Source organism: Echeneis naucrates, chromosome 11 (genome assembly GCF_900963305.1).
Source record: "Echeneis naucrates chromosome 11, fEcheNa1.1, whole genome shotgun sequence".
Lineage (NCBI taxonomy): Eukaryota > Metazoa > Chordata > Actinopteri > Carangiformes > Echeneidae > Echeneis > Echeneis naucrates.
Genome location: NC_042521.1, coordinates 16,383,792 through 16,410,162, shown reverse-complemented (window position 1 = coordinate 16,410,162; position 26,371 = coordinate 16,383,792). Strand labels below are relative to the sequence as shown.

At 40.2% G+C, this 26,371-nt stretch overlaps 1 protein-coding gene across 3 annotated transcripts in view; it reads left to right on the top strand.

The window, feature by feature from the left end:
- The window catches only part of trappc9 (trafficking protein particle complex subunit 9), a 192,056-nt gene that overhangs the window by 114,422 nt on the left and 51,263 nt on the right, over window positions 1-26,371 (top strand). For all 3 annotated transcript variants that reach the window (XM_029513915.1, XM_029513913.1, XM_029513914.1), the window contains 2 exons: window positions 9,499-9,652; window positions 15,842-15,932. In XM_029513915.1, the coding sequence (XP_029369775.1) occupies window positions 9,499-9,652; window positions 15,842-15,932 (245 nt within the window). The remainder of the gene's footprint in view (window positions 1-9,498; window positions 9,653-15,841; window positions 15,933-26,371) is intronic.

The following is a 26,371-nucleotide window of genomic DNA, read 5'->3' as shown; positions in this document are numbered from 1 at the left end:
ATGCGCACACACCCTCTCTTTCTCTCTTTCAGCACATTCTTTGCTCACAGCTTCTCCCTAGTGATATAACACAAACGCGGGCAAAAAAAAAAAAGAACAAAAACAGTGTGAAAAAGCTTTGATAAAAATGTTGATTGGAAATAGATTGCTTCGAGTCAGGCTGTGTAGATTAGGATTCAAACTGTGCACATTACTCACCGTGCGCTCACAGTCAGGCACCCAGCGAAGCCTGCAGAGACACGGGCTGCAAAACCAAGTACAGCTATAGAGCACCTCTGCCAAAGTTAAATGCTTTTACACTAAATAAATGGCTGTAATACCACAACAGCTGCGATGGACTGGAAGCAAGTCAGAGGAAAATCAAAATTATTTCTATATTTTATAAAATTCTGTATGTCTATATTCCTTCCAGCCCTGAGTTGTAATGCTGGCTGTTTTTTTTTTTATTTCCACAGTTCATTTTATACACACCTTGCAGCTGAAATGATTCACAGCCCCGCAGTGGTCAGATGAAAGTGACCCCATATGATTTAATGCTATTATATACTTTTAGTCTGATGGATCATAGCATTTGATTAGGTAGAGGTCATTTCAATGTGACCGGCTCATCCTGAGCCTGTGTTACAATGGCCATTAAGAAAGGCTTCACTGCTGCAGGTGGTAATTAGCAGCACGGTGTCAGAAGACATGATGATATTTAGTAATGCAGGTCTGGTTTGCTTTTAGATGTTGTTTTTTTTTTTTTTGGCAGAGAAATAAAACAAAAATTACATCTTTCACCACCACACTACCTAAATATACAACCATAATATTTTCAATTGATATTTCACTCTTCTGTAATATCTCCCAAGAGCTGTGAAATAGCATTTTACTGTTTTCATAAATATGTAATAGAAATATGAAAACACCTGCAAATATTTGACTTTCTTGTTTGGTTCAGAGGTGAACAACATGAAGGTACTCATTGAAATCTGTCCTAACTACGGCTACTGTTTTTCCTTGCCTGTAAACTTTAAACCTGAGCTTTAGTGGACTAATATGAGGGACACAGGTTCAGACTGGTTGTCAAAGTCATGTGCTTCATATACCCACCAAGACACCCACAATACAATAATGGGTGTCATATACTTACAGTTATTTTCCACTAAGATATATTCAAGGTCAAATGACTTTTTATGAAAATGTTCTTTTCAGTACAAACAGTTATTAAGGATGGGCAACGCCAAAGCTCAAGCCAACCAAAATCCTTTTCACCAAGCAAAAATCTTTTGATGGAATCACTTCAAACATGTTCTGCTTCGGCAGATCCATGAAAATAGCACAGAACGTGACTTTGGCTTTTGCTGCAAGCTTTCAATATGCCCTGAGCATCACAGGTCTCTCTAGTACACCTCTGCTTTGCCTCCACTCTCACTGACAGTCAGGCTCATTGTGAGTCATCAAAACACACAAAAAAAAACGTTGTTTGAACCTGACAAAAACGATACACGCAGATGAGAAAATAGAAAGAGTTTGATTTAAATGCTAACTGTTTGCATTTTACATTCTATCAAACCATCCATCCATCCCCCATCTCCCCTTGCGTACTCTTTCAGCCAGGGAATTAAAGGCCAGCCAGGCTGATTTCAGTGAGGGGCTGGAGGGAGGCTGGTTGGTGAAATGGACTGGGAATTAGACCTAAAGATGTTCAATGATGGCCCCGATTCAGCACACAGATTGTTATTAAAAACCTTGTAGCAGGCTAGATTAGTCTCTAGATATGGCCTAATCCTTGAAAGACACTGCAATCAAATCATTAGAAAAAGAAGACGGTGTGAGAGCTTGGTCTGTTAATGCGCTCATGCTTTAGTAAAAAGCTCTCCTAGGGGTGATCGGGGTTGAATGTGGTCTTTTGCTGGTATAACCACTTTAGAGACTTAAATATACTGTACTTTATATTGTACTGTTCTTACTTAAACTGCTTTGTTGTTACACCACAGACGATTTAATGGCTCTGCTGTTGTGAACTTTCACTGTCTTAAAAAAACAACAAAACACAAAATACTGCCAACAATAAAAATATTGGCTCCAATATGCCATAAGTTGGACTTCTTAAGGCGCAACCCAAACCAGCAAATATGACAGTTACGTGGTTGTCATTGCCAAAGTCTTAAAATTGTCGGTAAGGCAATGGTAGTTATTTTTAACATTGCTCAGTGCAGTAAACTCAACATTTTGCCGGTGCTAGTGCTTTACAGATTGTGCTGTGTTTTAGCCTTAGGTCTTGGACTGCACATTAGCACATCCTTTGTTTTCCTTTCATTATGTTTGCAATAGGATTATAAATTACTTGCTAATGCAGACAGGCCACTCAAATTGACAAATCAAATCCCACCAAATTAATGCTGCAAACGTTCTAAATGAGGATTTTCTGGATGAAGCCAGTTAAACATGGTCTCGGTGTTGCACTGAACAAAATGTAAAACGCACTCTTCACTGCTATTATGCCAAATGTTTGGATTATTCCCTGAACAAACATTCCTTTCCAAATTACAACCCATTTGAAGTGTCCATTTTTGCATGTTGTGTGTCTGGCGGTTAGTGATTACCTGTCTAAAGAAAAGCAGTCCCAAGCCTTTACCAGACAGCGCCTTCCCATTTAAGGTCCATTTGCATTGCTGGAACGTGGTATTTTTAGACCTGGTGTGTATTCTGCGCTTTTGAAGACGAACAAATGAAAAGCAGCGCCCATTTGAAGATGGGACTGCAGTTAGTGACATCAGCCTTGTGCCCCTAATCTTCAAAGGCTGATGTAATTCAGCGGGGCCAGCAAGACCAGGAACTTTCCTTTCGTCTTTGTTTTGAAGCCTTAATTGTTATTTAATTTGTCTTCTGCTTTGTTGGAAAGGCTGTGAAATAATAATTGCGTTCCCTTCTCTCCTGTCTCACTTTGATGTACATTCGTCTCTGGAATCATCAAGAGACTTCTTTTTTCCCCCCCGCAGTGTAATTTCATTAAAGATTTTCAATACTGTACGCAAGAGGTGTGAGGAAGCAGTCAAAAATAAGTCAAAATAACACGTGTCTGTGATACACAAAACTGACAGAATCAGACGTACTGAATCAAGCCATTCATTATAAATGAGATGGGATCATCTGTGTTCATGTGGTAATTCATGATCTGAGTTCTGAGCCGAATTATACAGACTTGCTCTATATTTAAAGTGTCCTGATGTAACTCTATCATGACTTGGTACTATATATATAAAAAAAAAAAAAAAAAGACTAAACCTATTAAAAAAGGAGGAGAACTTTATTTGCCGTTTGGACACTTGCATACAGTCTGAGTATATAGGAATTCTTGTGTAAGAGCTATAAGTCAAGACACACCAAAAAAAAAAACATAAAGACATTTGGTTTTGGGAATGGTATTCTACATTGCAGAATTGCAGTTTTTATTCCACTTTGACGCAGATGACTATGTGTTTGTGTATAGTCCTTATTCACTTTTGCTATCAGTCTCACTGTGGAAGGAAAAAGGTGTTATAGAATAGTGTGTGTGATCAAACTGTCCGTCCTGCTGTGTCTCAGGTAGTATGCTGAGTGTTTGTGCTTGGGGAAGGAGTGAGCGGCTTCGGCCACACAACACCCAAGAAACATAATACAGCTCGACTCTGCAGCCAATCTGACTGTGCTGTGTCCCAGATATTCTTAAATTGACTCTTCAGGGAGCTGCCGTGGCCTCTGAACTGAAATCCAGAGATGAGCCAACAGATCAATTTATGGGTCCACTGTGTTTTGCCTATCAAAGAGAATGAGGGGAAAAAAGAAGCTACACACTTGATGCTTCAGGTGTTGAACGCGCTCACTGTGAAGTAATTTGATTCGGTTAGCATAGTTACTGTCAAAGCAGAGATTTTTATCAAGGATTGAAAATGGGAAGTGACACTTGTACTGCAACCCTGCTTTTTTAAGAGCCTCTTATAACAAGATGGCCCCCCACAGAGATGGATGCCCACATAATTTGCGGTTAGTCGCTCTCCTCAAAGTCACATTGTGTCATTTTTCAAAGTACAGAGTGATGGGAGAACTGGGGTCATGGAAAAATGGAGGTTAGACTGTTTTTGTTCTGGTCTCTTTGTGCAGTGATCACGCTGATGGTGCCTGTCTCCCCTTTCAACACTTCAAATCAAATGCTGCCACTCATCGTGACATTAGTAAGACACCAGAGACATTTGTTCTGTCCTGTAAAATGCAGCTCTTTGCTAGAATGCTCTTCAGAAGTGTGATGCCCATCTCCAGCTTTGGCGATTTTATGTTTTCTGATAAACTTAATTTTAGCATTACATCCTTCAGCTGTAACATAAAAACCATGGCAGGTGAAGTAAATAACATAAATCTGGTTGCCATGGCACCTATAAGTGGGTGGACAAATTAGGCAGCAGGTGAAAATTCAGTTCTGAATTCGTTAAAGAAGAAAAAGGCTTCAAAAAATCTGAAGATGTGAGAGACTCGTTGACTGAGTCAGAGCATCTCCAAGAATGCAGCTCTGTGTGATGATCCTGGTCCGCAGAGGTCAGGATCTACTAGAAGTGGTGCAAGAAAGGAAAACCACTGGACCACAGACAGGGTCAGGGGCCAAGGTTCAGTGATGCACATCAGGAGTGAAGGCGGATCCAAGAGAAGAGCCACTGTCTCGGCAACAATGCTTCAGGAATGATTTGAAGAACCAAAACCAGCTCAGAGTGCTCACTTGGCACCACATTTTACAGACCTCAAGCCATATCCAACATCTGTGTGATGAGCTGGACCAACAAGTCTGATCATTGGAGGCTCCACCTGTCAACTGCTAGGACTTAAAGGATCTGCTTCTAAAGCCTTGGTCCAGATATCACAGCTCACCTTCAGTGCTCTAGAGGAGTCCATGGCTTGGCAGGAAAGCAACTGGACTGAGATTTGTCTAAGAAGGCGTTTTGCTTCTTATCCAGGACTTCATCAGTTCTCATCGCACCGGTCTGACGAGTCCTCACTAGTCTGGCAGTAAAAGTGAGACACACACAAAATAAGGCAGGTGGTCATAAAGTTTCTAACAGAAGAAATCTTCTATATCATTGTGGTTTCCTGTGAGAAGTTAAGGGCTACACCTTTTTGGATAATTCAGCTCTCAACATAAATTCATGACGTCACTAAACGCCGTCTTACTTTTTTCTCTCATTCCCCTATCTAAAGTTCTCTTCATTCAGGCTACATGTGGGCCATTAATGATTACTTTGTTTGTGTGTAGGTGTTTTGTTTTGAATGTCGGGTCACTGTTGTCAATAAAGAAAGGCATGAAAAGGAAAATCCCCTCCATTTTGTGAGGCCCTACCTGTAATGTCTCTATTCCCCACCAATGGGGCGTACCCCACGCTTTGAGAACCGCACCATCACAATGTTAGAGTATGCCGTTCAGTCGATTTTGGCATAGTATTTCACATTTAGAATTTTTCTTGTGACATGACAGATCTTGGTCCAGTATCTGCTTTAACCCCAAATCTCTCCACCACCTCTTGCAGTGTGGATTGTTAGCTGCTGGCTATTACAGTTTCCTCTTTGTGTGAGGACTTGATGTGCCTCAGATTTGTTGGAAACTGCTGAGTATAGGTGCTGCTGCTGCTGGGAATGTGGGTCGCCGTCAGCAAAATTTGCAAACAATGACCTAAAAGAAACTAGAGAACTCTGTAGCGCTGAGGAGAGATATGCAGCCTCACTATAAGAAACCACCTTCACATACGTTACAATTCGGTAATTTCCGAGTAGACTCCAGCAAGATTTGGTATATATGTTCAGGATCTGAAGCCAATTAAAAAAAAAAAAAAAAAAGATTCAAGATTGAAGTCATAGTCATGGCAATGGGTCAAAGTTTTTATTTCTTTTGGTGAGTTGTTTCGGTTCTTTGTCCTGTGAATTCACTGTATTGGTTCACCTCATTAAAATTAGCTGCAGGCAGCTGTTTTCAGCAGAGGACCTCAGACAACTCCATCTGCACTCGACTCTGTAGCAGCGCAACAAATAAAACCATGCGTCCCTAATGCTGGGGGCATATCCTTCCTGACGGCGTGGCCTTCATAACCGTCACTGGCCACAAAGGCCAACCCAAAATGAGACGGCCTGGTCTACCGAGGATTTACATTGTTGACGTCATTTGCTGCCATCTTGTTTTCCCACATTGAGTCTGAGAGGTAGATTGGGCCAGCTAGAGCCTTTGTTGCCCAGGAAAAGCAGGCACATTAGAAGATGCCTCGAAATGTGACAGTCATTGTGACACAATCACTGTATGTAGACGCAGCATAATGTTGCCAGTAGCTAACAAGCGGACAAATATGCAGGTACTTCCCTCTAAAGTTGGTGGAGGTCAAATTTGTCTCAAGATGCTTAATAACTTAGCATTATTCGATTAGTGTGGCTTTAATTCTTTCTGGGTTTTTCTGATGTTTTGGTATTTTACTGAGGTTGCCAGTTTTAAAAATGCTCAGCTTCTTTCTGTAGGCACTGGAGATGGTCTGTCTCATCCCATATTCCTCTCCTCTTATCACCCTTTTTCCCTCTGGATATTTCCATCCACTGTCTTTGTACTGAACTCTGAGCCTTACAGAGTTTCATACAGTCAGAGGGAGAATACTTCCAATTAATATTTTCATCTTTGAATGCAGAGCCTTAAGGATGTGAGAGAAAGGTGGGCTTTGGGGTCATTCTGACGAGCACGGACGAGCGCGGCCTGAGCTTAGTTAGTAGCACACTACTCTTTGAATCCGGGAGGTGGCACTTGATGTAACCTCAGGCAAAAAACACCCCAGCTCTTGTTAATAAATAACTTAGAAACAGCCTCAGTACAGACGGGGGATCTTGGGCCTCAGGGTGTTTGTTCAGACTAGATAAATAATTTATCACTTGCCAAACCACACAAATCAGCCTGCATTGGTTGTCATCAGACAGGAATATAAGCAAGTTTTTCCATGGAAGATGAAGATGAGCACAAATCTGTGTGATCTAAATGCTGCAAGGCAGAAAGTGAAAATGTCAACAAATTCTGTTGCCAAATATATAGTTTGTATGTTGACCTAAACATTTTTTTAGTATCCAATATCCTTTGCCTGAAATGAATATGCCAGGACTCATTGGCCTTTGAAAGTCTATTGCTATTTTCAAATTCAGTGAAAACTTCAACATCGGCATTTTTCAGCAAAATCAGTTCATTCCCATGAAAAGTAGTTTTATGAATTGCACTCTGGTCTGATTCTTAATGAAAAAGAGGTTAAAATGGAGGAAAGAAGCTAATGCAGCTCATTACCTTCTTTGTCAGAATATAAAATCTGCACTAAGCATAGTGTACTTGGAAATTACTAAAGCTGCAAACTCATGAGTGCTGCTTGTGAGTCTTAACTGAATTAAATAACAAACAGTCTTGAAGAGGAGAGTTGCTGTGACTCACTTTTTTCATCTAACAGCTGCGTCTTAGCTGTAGTAGCTACAGTAGTTCACCAACTAGCCCTGAAACTACTCACCGAGCTCTTTCAACCACCTCAATGCTGTTCCATTATCCTGGCCATCAAGGAGCTGTTTTTAAGTTTTGGTATTGCTCTATAGCAGGGGTCTCAAACTCAATTCACCTGGGGGGCCACTGGAGGCAGAGTCTGGGTAAGGGTGGGCCGCATAAGGGATTCCACAAAAAAAGTTAAAAAAATAAAAAAAAAGTCCTCAAATGTCATTAACAGATTTCATGATTTCTTCTGAATATGAAGTGTCCTAAACATGAATGGAACATTGAGTGAAAATCATGAACGGTTCTTCTGAACATGGCTTCTCTTGCCTACTCCTTGCTGCCAGAGACTTGACAGCGCTTCTTCTCACAAATCTCAACCACATTTGGCTTGAGAGAGGAAGCAGTTGAGACCCTCAGTATGGCTTGAAGATGATCATCAGTAAGTCTGGGCCTTTACTTGGACTTATTGAGTCCTATTTTAATCTATCTCATCATTAGAAAAGACACTGCGACAACATCAGGGGCCGTAGTCAAGATGGCGGCGCAGCATACCGGCGCCGCGGATACGCTATTCATTCATTCATCTTCTAAATATATATCTCTTCACCTACTTCGTACCAACTGGCATCGCGGGGTGTGCTGGTGCTTATTCTCAGCTCACACAGGGTGACAGGCAGTGATTAAACCCTGGACAGTCTCCATCCATCACAGTGTTTACCTGTGCACGCTATGTATATACAAACGGCTCATTGAACAGTGAAACGCTGCAGTTTGTTGTTTTTATTAATAGACACGATTAAATACTACATACTGGTGCGCTACAGATACAGGCTTTGATTGGAACATAAACATAGACTTTATTATTCTTCCAGCACCGACGACAGGTTTATTTCTACAACGTCCATGATAACTACCGATAGTGCGCTGAATGTAAACAAGCTCTTCTTCTTCGTCTCCAAAACAGTTCTTCCTCGTTCTCCACAGGGCTATGAATGTTTCTCCACTTACTGGTGGAAGTTTGGCGCATGCGCTGTCACGCACCTAGCCCCGACACACTAATATTAAATATTGTACTGCGGGCCGCGAGTCTGAGACCCCTGCTCTATAGCCAAAGTTAACAGCTGTTCACCTGTCAATCTTGATGGGTTAGGGCTAATTCAGATTCATAATTGAATCGTTTTATTTTCTGTATTGTGCCCTGTATCTGCTGAAGTTAGCATCCCAACCACCTAGCCCCAGGCTGTCTCTGTACTTTCTGATGGCGACCCACTGCAGCCTCTAATCTGTTCTGAAGATGTAGTGCTGCTAAAACTCAATATTCTAATCGCTTTTTATAATAGATTGTCTTACAGACAAGCTCTTTTGCAATCAACAAGCACGTCCTCTGACAAGAGAAAGCTGCATTTGTTTACAGTACAGTATATACCATCTTTTGTTTTTGGTTTCTGGTTGATCACAACAACTTATATTTATTGTTTATGGGAATATACCTGAAACTATTTGAATGCAACAATGCTGTGCATTTGAATAGTACAGTATGTAGAAATGACATTTTCTTTTGTTATAACTTCCACTTGTTGTGGTCTTCATGCCTTTTAATTGGTTCATAAATTCTGGTAGAAAATTGCTTTTCTGTTTCTTTGGCTGAAATTTCAATATTTTACCTTGCTTGATTATTTAACAACTAGAAGTGAGGAGTGTTCTTTTGCACACTTTCTAGACACCAAAATTCCCATTAATTGAATGCTTTCACAACAATTTTTAACTTTGCTGAAGAGTAGAAATTTACCAGTTTTGCTCAAATATCATAAATATTATTATGAACCTTTCAACATCTGTCAGTGGAACATTTATTAACTTATTTATGAAGTTTCAAATGACAGTTATGCAACTGCCATTCCTGAGAGCTATTGGACGAGTACTGTGAGATTTCCTATTTAGTAATTATATAAGATGAACCCTGTAACACTAAGTGCTTTTTCCATCTCCTGTTGCAGAATGGCCATCCAGGTTGACAAGTTTGACTTTGAGAGTCTGCCACAGCCAGACCAGGAGACTGCTCGCTTCACTAACCCCAAACAGCTGCAGGAGGAGCGACAGCATGCCCAGGGCTGCCAGATCAACAGCAAGCTGGGCATCTGCTGGAGCATCATATCCTTCCAGAGGCTGCAAAGAAGCCGGACCTGATGATTGTTAGGCCGGCTCTAGGTGGAAATGGTAAAGGTTTATAGTTTGACATACTGCTCCAATAGTTTTGAGTGGGTAAACAGATTTATTGTTGCATCTATTGAATGTTGTTTGTTGTCATCAGTCATATCAGAGTTGCGCAACATCTGGATCCCACATCTGGAGGCCCTCTGGCCAGCAGGGATCTTGTTCGCCTACGCTGACAGATGGGAAAGCGTATGGTAGACCACTTGCCACTCTGACACTGTGAAGTGATGTATTAGTGTTTCTGTGTGTGAGTGGGGGGGGGGTAATTGTGGCGCATACCCACATTAGTATGTTAGAACATTTTCCCATGTATTCTAGCTTGGCAAGCTTTGTGGTCTAGCCAAGGTAATCTTTGAATCTTTGACATCATTGTTGTCAGTATGCTGCTCTCTGTGTTCTGGTTTTCCACAGGGAGGCAACGCTTCTATTCCTTTGTTGTCTTTTGGCCTTTCATGTACAACTTAACTGCCACACATCAAAAATGTGTGGGTTTTAAACTGCAACACAGATACAAGTTGAGTTAGTATGTGTTTTTTGTGGGGTTGTAAACAGACACATTAATGCCCACTTCTCTGCCCATCTTAGCTGTTATGTGAGTGTTTGACATCCATGATGTAACAAACAAATCCACTTAGGAACAAGGCGGACAAGAACCAAGGAGGTACTTATATACATAAATATGAAACTCAAATTACCCACTATACTGACCTAATGTTGAATAATAAAGAGATGGCCACCAAAGTAAGGTTAGCCCTTTCTGAGTCACTCAGTTGACCTGGAGCTCCAGCGCACTACAGTCACCCTGAAGGTGGAGTGGATCCATCCATCCGTCATCAATAGGGTGGGCTACATCCTGGACCAGTCAGTCTATAACAGGAAGCAAAATGACGTTCCTTTTGTAAGGTGACAGTGGCCTGGTGGATTAATTCAGTGGTCAAAAACCATGCCGTACAAAAAGAAAAAAAGATAAAGAGCTGAAAGTATTATTATGAAGGTTATATTTCAACTTGTATTAGATTATTTTGGTAGGCATCTTTTTCTGCTGTCCTCACATCAGCACATCACTCTGCTGCTGTGCAGGTATTTTTTTTTTATTTTTTTTTTTATTGCCTCTCTAAACTCGCAGCTCGCTGATTTGCATCTAGTGCACACTGACTATACTTGATTACCTCACACAACTCCATGCCAGATAACCTGAAATGCCACCTTAAAGAGCAACAGCTTTGTTTGAGACATAATAAACCTGATATATATTTCATTGTGCGACAAAGTGTTGTGAGACATTAAATCCAGTTTGGAAAGGAGGTGTGTAGACCTAGCAAAGAAGGTCAAAAACTAGAGAGAAAGAGAAAGTGGGCTCCAAACTGCAGCTGTAGAGAAGAGAAAGTGAACCCCCAAACAAATGAAATCAACTTTGAAATCAGCTTTAAAAGCCTCTATTACAGTGGCATCACGATTTAAAGACCAGCACACAGCCTGGCACGTTAGCTGCAGCGGACTCAGGGGCTCACGCCAAGCAGTGGGGAACTTTCGACATGGCAGACAACGCCCAGGAGCATCAGAATGCAGCAACATATGAGAGAGTCAGGATTCAAGTAAAAACATGTGGTTCATAAGAAGTTGTTGCCTTAAATAGTTACTACAGTAGTCATTGCCCAGAAAAGTCCCCTGTACCAGCCCATAACTCATCAGCTGGCACTTACCAGTGCACATATTTAGAGATTTAACAAGCGCCTGTCAGATTGTTAATGAGCATGGTGTGCAATTAATGATGAATTGGATCTCTGAACAAATGAAGTTGCCATTATATTTTCTCTTTTTTATGATGGCATGAACACTCCCATTATTATGTGCATTGTTTTAAGTAATTTGGCAGCATGTAGGCTGGATTGAAGAAAGAACCTGCCAAATAAATGCAATCCCAGCAGCCAGTCTGATAGCCCTCTTTCCACCACAGCAGCAAACTGCATGGTTGACCAATTTTCTGCTCATTTAGAACATATGCTGCCAGAGTAATTTATACATTTAAATACCCTCAGCAGACAAATCTTCCATTTGCTCATTTCACGCTGGGACATGCGACCAGGATGTTTAACATATTTCAAAAAGAAGATCTCATGATATGACTTTAGTTGACCATATGTGTTGCTAATATGGCAAATTTCAATCAAATCCAATACAGCCTGCATTTTGTGTGCAGTCCACGATTCTTAATAATTTCACAACTGATCACAACTATTCAAAAATGCTGTCTATTAGAAACAATGAACTTGTAACATTGTTTCTAGAGTTTATTTAAAAAAAAAAAAAAATCAGTCATGACGATTATTCTCTTTCCCAAAAATGTAAAACGTCTTGGGGAAAACACAAAATGAATACTTAAATTAAGTGACTGATGAAGCAGGAACTTCATTCTCTTTAATAGGCGATCGATCAGTTGACACTTTTCTTTGTTTTATCATGTTGTCAAATGAATATTTTTAGCCCTGTGACCCGGAAACAGATTAGCGGGTGAAGATGAATGAATAATTTATATTTTTAAACCAATATTTTGTGATTTGGAATCTTATATATATTATTATATTATTATTATATATATTATATATATATATTCTTCCATTTTTTTTATGCGTTTTACAGCATTAACAGTTAATTAGCTGTTTATTGGCACAGCAAGAACGTCATGGGTTCAGTTCCCAGCCTGGGCCTTTCTGTGTGGAGTTTACATGTTCTCCCCGTGCCTGTGTGGGTTTCCTCCCACCAAAGACATCACGTTTGGGTTAATTGGTGACTCTAAATTGTCCGTAGGTCTGAGTGTGAGAGTGAGTGGTTGTTGGTCTCTGTCTGTCTCTGTGTGATGGTGAATGAATGAATGACTGAACAAACACATTAAAAACCGAAGGTTTTAAAACCGCAGTACAAATGAATGTGTGTCATGGTGGGTTGATGCTTCATCCTGAAAAATCCAAAATCTGAAAACCGAACCGTTTTGACTGATCAATCTTATAAATCATGGCCCAATAACTGTTTTTTTTTTTTTTTTTTTCATCTGTCACACATGTATCAAAAAGACAGAGCACAGTTTGTCAAAGCTACCATAGCTAAAATGTTTTCAGTGAAGACATATTTATTTGGTTGTGAATGAGGTAATGAAGTAATAATCCATGTGTCTTAGTTTCCAGGAAAAATTATTTAAATTAAATTATGATTATTTGAATAGTAAAATTGAAAAGATGGATTTTTTTTTGACGAGTGAAAAATTGCCAAAGTTGCAGTTTGCGTCAAATATTATCAGCAGCTTCACATGTGGAAAATAGAAGCCAACTTTTGAGTCTTCAGACCTTGAAAACCACAGGGCTTCACATCTGGAAGTCCACGTTCACATAAAATTAACTGGATGGGATAAAACTTGCAATGCATTTGCATGGACTGACACCAAAATGTTCACATGGTGTTAGTGGGTGAAGTCTCGATTCGGTCGTTTCCTGCTCGGGGAGACGTTTATCTGTCTGTAGAAAGTGACTCAGCTGCCTGAAAGCATCAGAAGAGCACAATGCTAATTCTGCCTCAGGCTGGATTTTCCTCTTTCACCGTGAAAAACTATAAGAATAAAAGATTTTATTATAGCAAATGTCACACTCAGAAGCATTCAGTTGGTGTTGAGTAGAGTAACAATCACTTTAATTGCTAGTTTATGAGGCCCCTACAATATTATTGCTGTTCTGTTGATTGTGCGAGTCACTGAGTTACACTTAGTGACTCGCTCATGGGAGAGGGCTCGGACATATGCACGGGGGGGAAATACAGGAAATGAAGGGGAGAATGCTCAACATGTGTTATCCCTTTCACAAGGTCATTGACTCACCCCTGAATGTATAGTGTGGGAATTTATTTATTCCTTAACCAGCAGTAATATCCTCTTCATGCTTATGTATTATCACAACACCTTTCGAAGCTACTGCAACATGGTCATTTCCCCTCTGTGGAAAAGTTAAAGAATTTCAATTTGAGATGTATAGTATGCCGTTTACGTGACTTGTTGCATGACTCATGTTCAAGTGTGTCATTTTACACTTTACACTTTAGACTTTTCGTGCACATTAGATGTCTGCGGAAAAGTTTATGATAAATTATATTTACAGTATAGTCAACTTGTTGAACCTTTTTGTTTGTCTGCGAGTGACAGTACGGTGCTGTAACCCACTGCAGGGCAGCTCCTTTGGAGGACTAATAGTCTATGAAGGGGTGGTCTGAGCTAACTGATGCACCTCGGCCTACGGAGGATTTTGGCTTTGCATCACCAGCTATTCCCGCCCCTACCGTGGCATTGCTAAGGTGGCTCCTGTTGCCTAGCAACCTTGAAAGTAACTTCTTTGACACAAAAGCCAGAGATTTTACGGCCTAGCCACTACACCTTTGAATAAGAAAAATTCTATTTAAATGTGTGATCCTTTGTCTTTGTGTTTGTTGCTGCCGTATTGCTTTCATTAACAGTCAGTAAGTAACGGTGGCTCATTGGTGTCCCAGGAAAAAAGAGGACACGTTTGTGGAACACATTTGAACAATTGTTGCCTTTGAAATGGGGCAGCCTGGTAATGCTGACTCAAATGTAACTCCAAAGGATAAGGCCTCTGAGTTTTGCATCCTCTGTTTGGGGAGTCAGCCAGCAGTGTTACCGCGGTTACTCTGTTTCTGGTGGCAGTAGATTTAATGAGCATGCATATTTTATGAAAGCTGTCAGTCACAAAGTGGACTTGCATGAACAAAGAATGAGGGACGGTACCTGTGTCAGACCAGAGACTGGAGCTCATGGTACCTGAGCCAGGAGAAACAACTCCAATCAAGCTGTGAAGAAAAAAAAAACTTAAGTTATCACAACCACGCTGCGGCCATTGTTTGTGGGAATAACATTTTCTGTGACTCAGAGTCAGCAGCACAGCAGACGAGCGTTTCAGCATAGCGCGTTTGGTCTCTCCCACTAAAAGGTTAATAGACACAGGTCTGGTGCTCTGGGCGCTGCTCGTCTCACCCATTATTCCAAATGTCAGCTGTGTAAATGATCATCGGCGTCCTTATCATCACACATTATCTAGGTAATTGCTCTTTTACAGTCATATTTGATTGTATGAGCTAGTCATACAGTACATTGATAGCCCTCCTTGTGCTGAGTCTGATGCCATGTTGCAGAAACATGCACACACTCCCTGCCCCTTTGACACAGAAACTACAGGATGTTTATCTGGTTTTTTATTTGTAGAGTAAAAGTAGCTGTAAAAATAGAATGTGTCATTTTTCAGCCACAATTACTTATACATGTATCTTTTTGTTGTAACTTTACGCTTTAGTCACTTTTTTTTTTTTTTTTTTACATATTACATACCCTCACTTTTAAAGTATTAAATACTCTTGAGCTAAATTATATTTAAGAATTATTATCCCATATATACCTAGGTGGTCAGCTGGTTTTTCTGGGGTCTCTGCTGTTTCAGCTGTCTGCTGCTGGAACAGTCGACCTGTTGAACTCAAGACAACATCAATAGTGTCTTTTCCTCCATCCATCTATTTTCTACACTGCTTATCTGTCAGCGCTGCTAAGGCTGGAAACAACCACAGGCGGCATTAGGTGAGGACAGTGTACATCCAGGACTGGTCACATATGTCATATTGTGCATATGGACATTGAACTGCTGTGTACTCCATCCTGATTGTGTGGTAAGGCCTGTCAATGAGGCCTGTCCATTCCCAGTAGTAGCTTTATTTACATGGTACTTCTCTTGTTGTTATTATTTGATGCCACTATGCCTCACAGTAGTCCTTGCTTAAATCATACATTTTAATTCAAGCACTTCTCTTACCCAGCTGTGGCTCTGCAAAGCATTTTCAGGAAACTGGATCTGTGTAGAACTGCCTGCATGAAATCTCCAAATTAAACAGTGTTAACACAGATCCTGACCATGGGTCCAGGCAGTGCAAATATTTGATAAAACGTCCAATTTCCTGGACAGTTCATTAGAGCTTTACCTTTAAAGATTGCCAAATAAAATATTTAACTTTTCTAACTCCTGGTTTTACAAGGGAAATACTGTGCATGTGTCTCAAAATGCTATTGTCCTTAACCTCTCCCACCCCTCCCTGCGGCGTCGTGGAGAGGCCAGCGTGGAGGGAGTCCTCAACCAGCTGGTCCTGGAGCACCTCCAGCTCGCGCCTTTGCAGTGGGGTGAGTCAATGTGCATCTGTGTGTGTGTGACTTGTATGCGAGACTATGAGTTTCAAGACTTATAATAATGAATGCTGTTTATAGAAAATAACAAATGAATGTGAAATATGAAAAAGCTTTAATCAGGTTGTATTGTAGATTTTCTCAAATCTTTGGAAATAAGACCTCCCATTACACTTTCTACAAGTATGTTACTCTGCCAGTCACAGTTATTTTTGTTGTTATAGCAATCTCCTTACCTGTCAGTGAATGTATAAACCTCCAGAACTGGTCTCAAGTCATGTTTTTTATTTGCATTCATTATGAGCGACATGCTATTTTAGAAAAGTGTAGACAGCACTTGGGAAATGTGTGAATCACCAGGGGGAAGCGAAGAATTTACAGAAGCACTCTGCAGTCGCACCATCTGTGATCATCTTCTGAAATCACTTTTGATGTACTTGGGGTGTTTGTTTTCTTAGATTCGCGGCCTCTCTCAGGGCACTGCCAGCATTTGATTAGTCAGCTGGGACTGTCCTTGGTTTCTGCAAAGGGGGTAGCGGTCTGCAAAATGATGTGACGGAGCACATCAAGCATGGAAATGGAAGAATCTGCTGAGATAAAAATAGAGAGTGGGGAGGAGAGGGGGATGGTCAGGGAAATTGCCTCACCAGATTCACTGTTCTCCAGATATTTTGACGTGCTCCCGCCCTGCAAGACGAAATATTCCCAGGACTTGATGCTGTTGTAAGGTTGTCTGAGGTGCTCCTGTCTTTGATCCGATATTCATCATTATCTTAGCACAGAGATTTTCAGCAGTTGTTTTCGCTTCCTTGTGGCTTCATTTCTTACAGCTGTGCAGGTTCCAGCTCAGGCCTTCACGGCCTTTGCTGATTATGAACCAGATAATTTGCCTCAGCCCATTAGGATGCCTTTATCAGGGTTGCCAAGACTATCACTGGCTCAATTACGGCTATAGTTCAAGCATTTCCCCTGCGTCTCGTCCAGCTGAATGCTTTTAATACCATTGTTGCCTAACACTCTCGCAGATATACTGTAGATAAAAAGAACCTGCCTGTCAAAAATTCTCATCGTAGTTGTGTGTAATTGCCACAGCTTTGTCTTTCAGTCCTCCAGCAGTTACAGATTCCATGTCGCAAACAAATGTGGACATTTGGCAGGAGATTATTACATGACTGATCAGCAGCATCAGGTTTGTTGTTGTGTGGAAATTAGATTTCTACTTTATAACAGTCCTGATTAGGAGATTAAGATATACTTTGTGTTTCAAGCACCTCCTTTCAAATACAAAAGTACAAATAATATTTTGCACATTTAAATCATGTTAGCACTGTTGCTACACAACAAGAAGGTCACTGGTTCCATTCCCGGGCCTGGAAACGGATGAATGAATGAACATATAATCATGGTGTGAAGGTCACAACGGGTTAGTCGAGGAGTACAATATATTTTAGTGTCAATATTTTCAGCAGTGTCTGAAAGGTAACCTCAGCTACTCAACTATGACTCCGGTGGGGTTGAAGGAGAATGTGTTCTGGACCTTAGTGAGAAAAAATATTGACTGAGATTGATCTGAGATGCACCTGCAGAGTGCAAGTCTGTTACTTACCGCAATTCTAAGTGATTTTGCATGCTGCACAGTTTCCATATGTTGTGATTGGCCACGTCGATTGTCACAAGGCATGTCTTTGCAGTCATCGTAACAGTGTGGAAAGTGCTCCTTTTTACCTTATTTTGCGATCAGTGTCCATAGATGGCAAATTTTGTGTCTTTTTTTTTTTTTAGTTTTTTTGGAGCAAAAAAATGAAATGTAAAAAACCAACAATCGCACAGTTTCTTCTTATTGACTTAATGACTTATTTATTTATTTATTTTTCCTAGAGTTAAATTTAGAACTTACTGCTTGTATTTTCAAATATGGGAAATTAAAAGAACCACAAAATTCCAAAAAGGTCAACAAGTGCGAGTTAATATTTACAGAGACGGCGCTTCAGATGGGGGTTATAGGAAGGAGGCTCTGACATCTCCCGCTGAACTCAGCTAATTCTGTGGTCAACTAATTCTGAGAAACCTGATGCCTCTTCATGATTTGCTGCCATAGAAACCTAATGAATATTTGATCACCAGTTCCAGTAAATGGAGAAGATGGAAAGTGCCAGAATCTCTTTTATGGCTTTGTGTTTGTTTACAGGCTCATTATTATTATTGAATGGGGAGCAAAAGGATACCATTAGTAAATGATTCTGCCCCTGGGCTGCAGTCACGTGCAGTGCTGCAATAAAGTGAGATCACATATGATGAAATTCACTTCATAATTACAAATTAATAATGCATCCTTTTGTAGCCGCTCAGTTTTATTGTTAGTGTTCGGGGAGCATCTGTAACTCACTGAGGGGACAGAAGTTAAAGCAGGTAAAATTTTTGTTTTTTGTTTTTTTTTTTTCCTGAAGCTGGAAAAAAACAACAACATCTGATGCAAATTTTTAAATAAGCGCAAACATAAATGAGAAAGCTGCGTTTCCTGTTTGCCATAAAAGAGATGACAGGTTTTTTTATGATTTCATATATGTGAGTCCACCAAAACCATAATTCTTCAAAAAGCCAAGAAAAAAAAACTTATTAATATAATCAACTGTGGCTCACATTTGCAGCTTTTAAAGACATTAGAATTAAGTTCAGCTCTGCCTAAAATTGCTGTGCCTGATTTTAATATAGCTTTGGATTGATGTGTACCTTTACCCTTGACAGAGCAGTAATTCTGACGGGATGCACTGAGTCATTTCATTTTCTGCTCCAGCACTAAACATCTCAGTGGAAGCTGTTTTTTTCACTCTCCTGAGAAAGAAGTCCTGCCATGAAAGTCTATGTTGAGCGTAGATTTCATAGTGCCATTGAAAAGGGTAGACAGTTTGACAAACAGTTTAAATATCAGCAGAGCAGCCACTGAGATTCTCAGCTATTGTTTTTCAGAAGGTTAGCGGCTGGCTGGTATCATTATCTATGACAAAAATGTTTTATTGCTCTTCCAAAAACTATAAGGTTACTTGTCATCCTTAAAATTGAGAACATTTGACTGTGGGCTATGGAATGGAGCACACTCAATTAGGATCAGATTTTTAAAGTAAATGTTTTGCCCTCTTCCCACCAAAGCAGCAACTGAATCTCGTTTTACCATTCAGTATAAATAAAGACAGTGGTCACCGCAGCTTTGGCAGCACCGCTGCATTATCAAAGTAGAGAAGTCGTTTGAGTGATTGATTAAATGGCACTTACTTCCATTATCCGTCAAATTCTAAATGATTAAGATTAGAGCATTTTACAATTGCAATATTACAGTATACTATTTATCTATCTGACTCATTGACACACAATAAATATGTTTGATATAGTTTTTCAAAATAAAGTGACCAAATTCATCTGTCTCTTTTCAGAACATTTTTGTTTTATGTCTCTCATCTTAATTTAACCATTCAGTCTGGTAAGAATAACATCTCAACAAAAGGCAGCACATAATAATGAATCAATACTTGACATGAATAATAAAACCAGTTAAATTCCTCATGACTCATGTTGAGATGCCTGATATGAAGGCAGGATTTCTAAATAAATTTTGTCTTCGAAGGTCTTACAAACCTCCAGCAAAACTGTGTGGGTTTTTTTTTTTTTTGTCTGTTTGTTTTGTTTGGTTTTGCTTTGTTTGTTTTTTACAGCCTGATATTATGTAAATAGTTCCATTGATTATAGCTCATCAGCTCATGTAAATTGGATTAAAGCACAGTGGAGTACGTCATGTTAGGAGTGGCTATGTCAAATTAATGGAGTGGTGCTAAATAAACAGTACTCCCACCAATCAAAACGGGAGTTCCCATAGCTTCTGAAGACACTGCGCTGAATAAGAACATGAGGTGTGTACCAGACAGGAAGTGTCCTGACAATTTTTTAGATGAGATTAGAGATGAGATTTATTTTTTTATTGATCTTATGGGCAAATTTGGGTTTTTGTAAAAGCAAATACATTTTAATATCTGTGTATAAAGCTATTGGCTCCGTTCTTAAAGCAACCATATAAAATACCGCAATGCATAAAGTATAGCCAGTATTGTCAGCTGTAGAATATATTACGACAATTTACAAAAATACTTGCATCGGCACTGGGAGTTGGAAATGTAAGCAATGTGTAAATAACTCTTCAACCTTGGTAACAAATGTTATGATAATAAAAAATGTTTTGTTTTGTTTTTTAAATAATGTTAGGTGATCAATAATAAGCAGTCTCAAGTATATGTAGTGCGAATGCATTATGAATCCATGAATTAGAAGCAGTGTTAAAGCAGCAGTGGCCAGGCTTTGATTTTCAGTATCTGTCTGCCTGCTGAGTACTGTAACCAAGCAGTGAGATGGAAAACAGCAACCCTAAATACGGACTTTGCACCCACCCCCCTCTCTCCATCCCCAGCCATCAGTCCGCCAACAGAAACCCATCTCAATGGAATACAAATTCACCCATGAATGGAAAGACAAATGTTTAGCCGAGGAAGGAGATGGAAAGAGAAGGGCGGGGGCTTTGCTGTAAAAGACGGAGAGATAATTTAATAAGACAGTGCTTCTGAACCACTGTTCACACCGCTGCATTTTTTTCCCCTACCTTACACAGACACACACACACACACACACAATCACACAGAAACGGACATTTGGAACAGTCACAGGCGGTGCCTTTTCAACAGACACAGGGGGCGCCTCGTGGAATAATATGCCTTTAAGCTTTTGTCAGGTTCCCAGTTGCAATGAATGCTACTGGTTTGACAAATGGTGCTGCCAAGCAGTCCAGATGCATCTCGCGCTGAAGTCCTGTTGTGGTGATGATGATTGCTGACCTTAGACAGAGGGAGGATGGGGATGAATACATGCATGGGTGAAATGAAAGAGAAGTGTTCAGACTGCACCTGTGACTGCCGATATGTCACATCTGTGAGCATACATCAACTCAGGCTCTTCTGCAGTTATCTGCACAGCAGCGATGGGGCCTGTGGGAGATGATAGTCAGCATCCTTAAAGCCCAACTTACTGAGGGATGATGTCGGTCCAGTCTGCCTCAAGCTCCGAGCAGGAAGGACCACTTTGTAAGCGCTGTGGTTTTATGTATTTTTTTTTTTTAAGACTTATGTCGACAGTACTCTATTTTGAGCTATAAACTGGTTATTGTGCGAGGTGTCTATATATGTATCTTTCTGTAGATGTCAGCAGGGGTAAGCTGTACACATCCAAGACCCTGTGAAGGGTAAGAGAGTTAAGAGGATGATTCATCCTCATTTTCCTTTCAAAAGGACAGTTATCCAAACTCAAATATACAAGATAATATTTCACCTAATATAAGATATATAGGTTCATGAAAATATACATATAAAATCAAATGTACACCTCAGTCAAGTCTCTTCAAGTACCACAAAGATTTGCATGTCCAGCGGGAGCTTTCAGGTGATGGAACCTGAGTCAGTGTTTGGGGTTCTCTTCTCCTCATCCTTGTTTGTGGCTAACAGCTGAACAGCACATCAGCTGGATTTCACCTGAATATCTGACTAAATTCCTAGTTTGAAAGAAAAAAAAAAAACAAAACAAAGAATGTGAGGACTAAAAAGGATTATTATTTTTTTTTTATTCAGCATGCCAATCATTTTTATGCAACACTGAAAAAAAGTTTATTTAGTTTTCTTTTTTTGATTCAAAAAAGCAGATTCAGCCTTTGACAGTTGAATATATTGGAGGAAATGCACACTCACTGTGATAGGAATGTCCATAATGGACAAATAGTAGTTCAGGAATTAAGTCCAAAGGCAATGTCCACTGTCAGTGCAGATAGATTGTATGCGGTGAAGAAAGCAAAGGTGTTGTGTTGATGGCTTTTCAGGCAGGAGACCGGTTGCTTAAAGTCAGTTCTTTCCCTTTTCTTCACCACCATCTTTCCACAATCCTAACCAATAAATCAGTTGATTTGTTGTAACCGCTATATTTCCTCAACATTAGCACTGTCTCCATATTATAGATGTTCATGCGTGTTTGTAGCTTGCAGCTGTTTTTGTACCAGTCAAGAAGAAAGGACACGAGTTCAGCATTAAAATGGATTCCTTTATTCAACAGCAGCTGTCTAGTACAGCTGTACTAATGTTAACTCTTGTCCCTATCACACCTTTTCTGCCAACTGGCTAGTCCCTCTTGGCACTTTGCAGTAGTGACTTGCTGCAGTCTCCAATCTGCCCTGATGATGCAGCGCTGTTCGGAGGCCATATTATAAACCCTTGTGTTGTTAATACAACAATGGCAGAAGGTCTTGTCAAGCAACAGTCATCACCACTCGCCCCTGGCAAGTTTCTAGGGAGAAAGCATGCGAATATCCCCTTTAATTAAGTCTGCCTGACACCGCAATTATGCCTAACTTTAATGATTTAGTAATCTGGGTGTTGAAAGATCTTGTCAGGACAAATGCTAACATGGTTTCACATCATGTGTAGTCGAACGCTGAGTTTAGTGGCTCTTCTGAGGCCTCAGTGTGCAGGAAAACGACTGAAGAAAAATGTACACCTAAAGGCTTGTTTGTCTCAATATCCTACAGTCCATAAACACAAACATACACATTACCACCCCATAATCTATCCGTCCACCCACCTACTGGATTGCAGATAGTCCTAAATTTGTAGCGGGTGCTGTCCATTTAGCTAATTGATGGGCACTGGGAGGAGCACTGGATGGGCAGAAGCTGATTTATTTGCTTGTTTTTCAGCTCTGTCGCCTAGGCTCTGCCAGTCAGCCAGCCTAAAGGTCTTCTATTGAAGGCAGCAGGAAGCCAGAGTGAGATAGAAGGGCAACACACACCTTTTTTCAGGAGACTCACTCTCTCCACAGGGCTGCTGTGTGTGATTTACTGAGCCAGTGCTGACTCCGCTGCTGATAGGCTAAGTTGGATGTGTGGAGGAAGACATTCATTCATTCATTAATCTTTTATCACTTATTTATTTCCGGGTTATGGGGTTGGATGGGGGGTTGGGGGGGGGCAATTTAGATTCACCAGTTAACCCACACACGATGTCTTTGGATGGTGGGAGGAAACCCACACAGGCACGGGGAGAACATGCAAACTGGGAATCAAGCTCGCGACCTTCCTGTTGCGGGGCAGCAGTATGCCGCCGTACTGCTCCTGGAGGCAGACAGCGATACTCAGATGTTGAGATTAGAGCGTAAGAATGAGGTAGCATCTTCCTCTGAGGTTTAAAATCATTATAACTCTCATGCAGGATTATCATAACACAGGACTATTTAAAAGCATTGTTAATAGACTTTTGACCACATTAGAGGACGAGCATGAAAGGATCATTTGAGCTCCTTTGGCTGGAATTCACTACTCTTATTCCACGGCCCAGGTAGCTTTTATGTGCAAATGCGAGCAAAGATACAGCGGCACACTGTGATCGCCTATCTAGTCTTCCCTTTTTCTATCGCGCCTGTGTGGATTTAGAATTGGCACATTTAACAGGCTCAGAGCGTCTGTTTATGGGGCATTTATCATGGCTATAGAACAATCCAGGCTGTCAGTGCATCAGTTTGGGTGAGCTGTGGAGATAAATCCAAACTCCTCCAACCTACCTCACCACATACTTGCTCCTTCATTTAGGCGAGTAAGGCGACAGGGAGAGGAAAGGAAACCGAGTCAAAATGTAAACATGACAGTTGTGATAAACGCACAAAGGAAGCGTTCAGCCTCTGTGTGCAGGGATTGTGTGTGTAGTAAGTAGTTTTACTGTATGCGTCTGTGTACACTTCATATGACACTAAACTTCTCATATGCTTAGTTTGCCAAAGTTTTATCTAGTAAGTGGAGTTCACTGAACGGCAAAAACATCCGTTTAGTTACCTTGTTCAGGCTAGGAAGCAACTTTTTTTTTTTTTTTTTTTTTTTCACCATTTTCAAAAGGTGTTTTGGGCTAAAACCTGTTTCTCTCTCTGTGTTTTTTATCAAATAAAACCACCTCTGTTATTGATTTCTTCAGAGGAAACAAGAGTAACCCCAACAGCTGCCTTTTCATCCCTGTAAGACAGATTACCTGACATTTCTAAATGCAACCGAGTCCAGCCACAGTTTCCATAGTGAGAATGCCTTGAGTGCTTTGCAATATTATTTCAAGTACTACTAAAAGAGGGAATATTGTGACACAGCTGTTTTACCTGCTGCACTACAGAGAAATGAGCATTGCCTTGTTCATGTGGCACTGCTTTCTCGATCGTTCGCTGTGGGAAACGTAAACAGATCGGTAGCTGATGTATAATTGAGGTTCCTTGGGATTTGGTCAAACATTTGCAAAATGAGACACATCAAATTCAGAATTTGATCCCTTTTAAATGAAATAGAAATGTTTGATAATGATACAATGTGAATACAAAACTTAGTGTTTTTATCTTTAAGCATTAATGGCAGTACAAGACCGTTGTCATAGGAAACTGATGGTAATGGAGTGGGAATGCTCTGATTATTTTCTTTATTATCTGATCTTCAAAATGTCAGGAAATAGTGAAAAGGTATCCATTACAATTTTACAAAAGCTTAAGATATGGGTTTCAAATTATTTTGTCCAACTAATGGTTCCAAATTGGCTCTGATTACATATCTTATCATATATCTAGGAAAGAATCATGTTATACGTGAAGTTGTCAGATAATCAGGCATGTTGACATTAATATGAAGAGCACCCCCACCCCAGACAAAGCACATACACTTTTCAATCCAAATATTTCCCTACTTTAGCTCACCAAGCATGGCTGACCTGTCAAACTACCAAGAAACTAAGTTGTGTTACTCCCTTTGCTTCAGTGAAACAACAGCACACCTCAAACTATACATTTGATGTAGCATCTGTACTGCTGACATCCCTGTGACATCCCCAACAGAGTGCAAAGTACACGCTATCAGGGTGGAGACAGTGAGTATATAGTGACTGTCACGTATTTAGAATTTAGTATGTGTTGTCAGAAATGCACACAAATTGTACTTATGCTAATGGAACAGCAGCTACTTTTACATACAGCCTGCAGCGGCAGCAGGCTTATGAAGCAGCTCACCTTGGACCAGCCCAGTTTGGCTACTGAAGAAACCAGTTAGCGCAGTCACCGCTACATTTTTAGGCTTTCAAGGACTAGCAGATGATTGTGCCCATTGCACACCTTGATAGAGATCAGATGCAATAAGATAGAATGAGATAATATAGATGCGATAAACGAAATGGTATTAACTTCTTACAACTGTAGGTACTGACGCAAACATCGTTCCATCGCAACCGTAAAATCTGCTCCTAGAGTAGAATGGCTCAATAATACATCGGAGCTTGAATCTTTGCAAAATGTCTTTACATCATCAGCAGACATCAGCTTTGAATGCACCCCCATTTATTATTCATAACTTCAAGATTCAAATACCTGTAAAGCCCCTCACGATTTTGGATCAAAATTAATTGGAAATGTCAATCTCAGGACATCATCCAACAGCACAGCAGTGAAAGCTGAGCAGTGATTTACAAACCAACCGTCTGCTTCCATTATGGCAGTGGGGGACAGTGCCCGCCCCCCCACTATTATTATTGTAGTATAGTATTACTATGCTAATAATACTATAATGTTGTGTTTATCTATAAAATTGTTACAAGTGCAGTTTTGTGTAACATTGCATGCTTCTTAAAATCAAAGAAAACTAAAAAAGAAAAAAGAAAAAAGAAAAAAAAGAAATACAGGTCCACTTACAAAAAGAGGAGTTTTACTCTGTTTTTCCGTCGGAGTGCATTTTCAGAAAAGATTAAAAGTGCATCAGTTTTGCACTAACTTCAACAAAGAAGAAGAAGATGATGAACGCGACTTCTGCATCAATCTCCAGAGAATAGGTTATAACACAAACTTACGACGACAACTGCTTGAACCATTTGTTACTGAAAAATAAGCTTGAATGAAATGAATAAATAATTAGAAATTTATCAGCAACGTTACCTCAGGAGGAATATGAATAAAACGCTTTAATATATATATATATTTTTTTTCCTTTCTTTCCCCTTTTGGCTTTTGGCTGTTCGGGGTCGCCACAGCAAGTCATCTCCGTGACTTGCATGATTGGTTTTGGCTGCTGTTATTATGCCGGATGCAAATAAAACACTTTAACCCAAAAAAAAAAAAAAAAAGAAAAAAAAATGTGCTGATTTTTAAATCAAAATGAAGTCTTTCACAGAATTAATGGCAAAACTCAAGTGGCTTATCAGTGTGATTGGAGTGTAATGTCTGTCAGTGCCGCCTTAATTTACTTGGCTTCATGCTGTCCGCTGCCAGAGCTTTCAGACACAATACACACGCCGGTCTTTCTTCATCTCCCACCGTTTAATGGCACAGCGCATGAAAGTGCCACTGCCACC